Below are 1072 nucleotides of genomic sequence, written 5' to 3'. Positions count from 1 at the left end.
CTGCTGCTGCTGCTGCTGCTGTGGCCGCGGCTGCGGCTGCGGCTGCTGCGGGAACTGCAGCTCCGGGGTCTCTGGTGTCTCCTCCGCCTCCTCTTCATCTATAAAGCTTAGCATCTCCCACCCAAACACCAAGCCCTAAGCCCTAAACCCTAAACCCTAAACCCTAAACCCTAATGCCACCGCAAGCAGGATACTAGCCAGAAATCGCCGGCTGCGCTGCGGCAGGGGAATCAAAGAGAGTAAAAAGAATAAAGAAGTTAAAAAAAGATGAATTTATTTATAAATAAATAAATTCACACTGAGCAAAGGCACAAAGCTTGGGGCCTCGTGAGAGGCAGGGGGCCCCATGGGGGGCCCCGATCGCAGCTCGGCTGAGCCTGCATGCAGTGGTTGTTGGGTTTAGGGTTTAGGGTTTAGGGTTTTTTAATGTCTTTATCTTTATCTTGGTGTTGTATTATAATTCTTTCTCAGTGCGAGAGAACAGGGAGGAAGCCCCAGCTCTCTGCGGCATGAGCACCCTAAACCCTAAACCCTAAACCCTAAACCCTAATGCACAACCCGCTACACTAGGGGCCCCGCGAGTACTGACTCCCCCCTGTTTAACGCTAAACCCTAAACCCTAAACCCTAAACACTGGGCTCAAGACACCTAACAGCTCTAGAGTGCCAGACTCAAGGCCCTAAACCCTAAACCCTAAACCCTAAACCCTAGCCCTGCAAAGAAGCAACAGGGCTCTAGCGCTACGGCGGCCTCTACAGCTGATGCGGCTCTAGGGTTTGAGGCATTTGCATGGGCCTAGGGTTTAGGGTTTAGAGGGTTTAGGGTTCCAACGCAGGTCTAGAATATACAACGCTGAAGGTTTAGGGTTTAGGGCTTAGCGTTCCGCACTGAGGTTTGCTGTTTATGTTTAGGGTTTAGGGTTTAGCTGTTTGTGTAGTGGGGTGTCTGTACAGCCCACAGCTCTGAACAACAAAGTAAAATTAAATTAAATAGAGACAAAAAGATAATATAAAATATAAAAGTTTTTGTTTAGCTCTCATCGTCTGATGAAGAGCCCGAGGAGCTGCCTTCC

General features: G+C 49.4%; 1 protein-coding gene across 1 annotated transcript in view; it reads right to left on the bottom strand.

Annotated features, from left to right (window-relative positions):
* EMH_0028020 (Probable PRP16-RNA-dependent ATPase, related) overlaps positions 1–348 on the bottom strand; it is a gene marked incomplete at both ends in the record, with an annotated part of 7976 nt that extends 7628 nt beyond the window's left edge. The window contains one exon of the mRNA XM_013497469.1: positions 300–348. Coding sequence (XP_013352923.1) covers positions 300–348 — 49 coding nt within the window. The remainder of the gene's footprint in view (positions 1–299) is intronic.
* Between the last annotated feature and the right edge of the window lie 724 nt (positions 349–1072).

Source organism: Eimeria mitis, genomic scaffold (assembly GCF_000499745.2).
Source record: "Eimeria mitis Houghton genomic scaffold, Emh_scaff27, whole genome shotgun sequence".
Classification (NCBI taxonomy): domain Eukaryota; phylum Apicomplexa; class Conoidasida; order Eucoccidiorida; family Eimeriidae; genus Eimeria; species Eimeria mitis.
The sequence above is the reverse complement of the archived record's forward strand: the minus strand, read 5'-3'. Positions and strand labels throughout refer to the sequence as shown.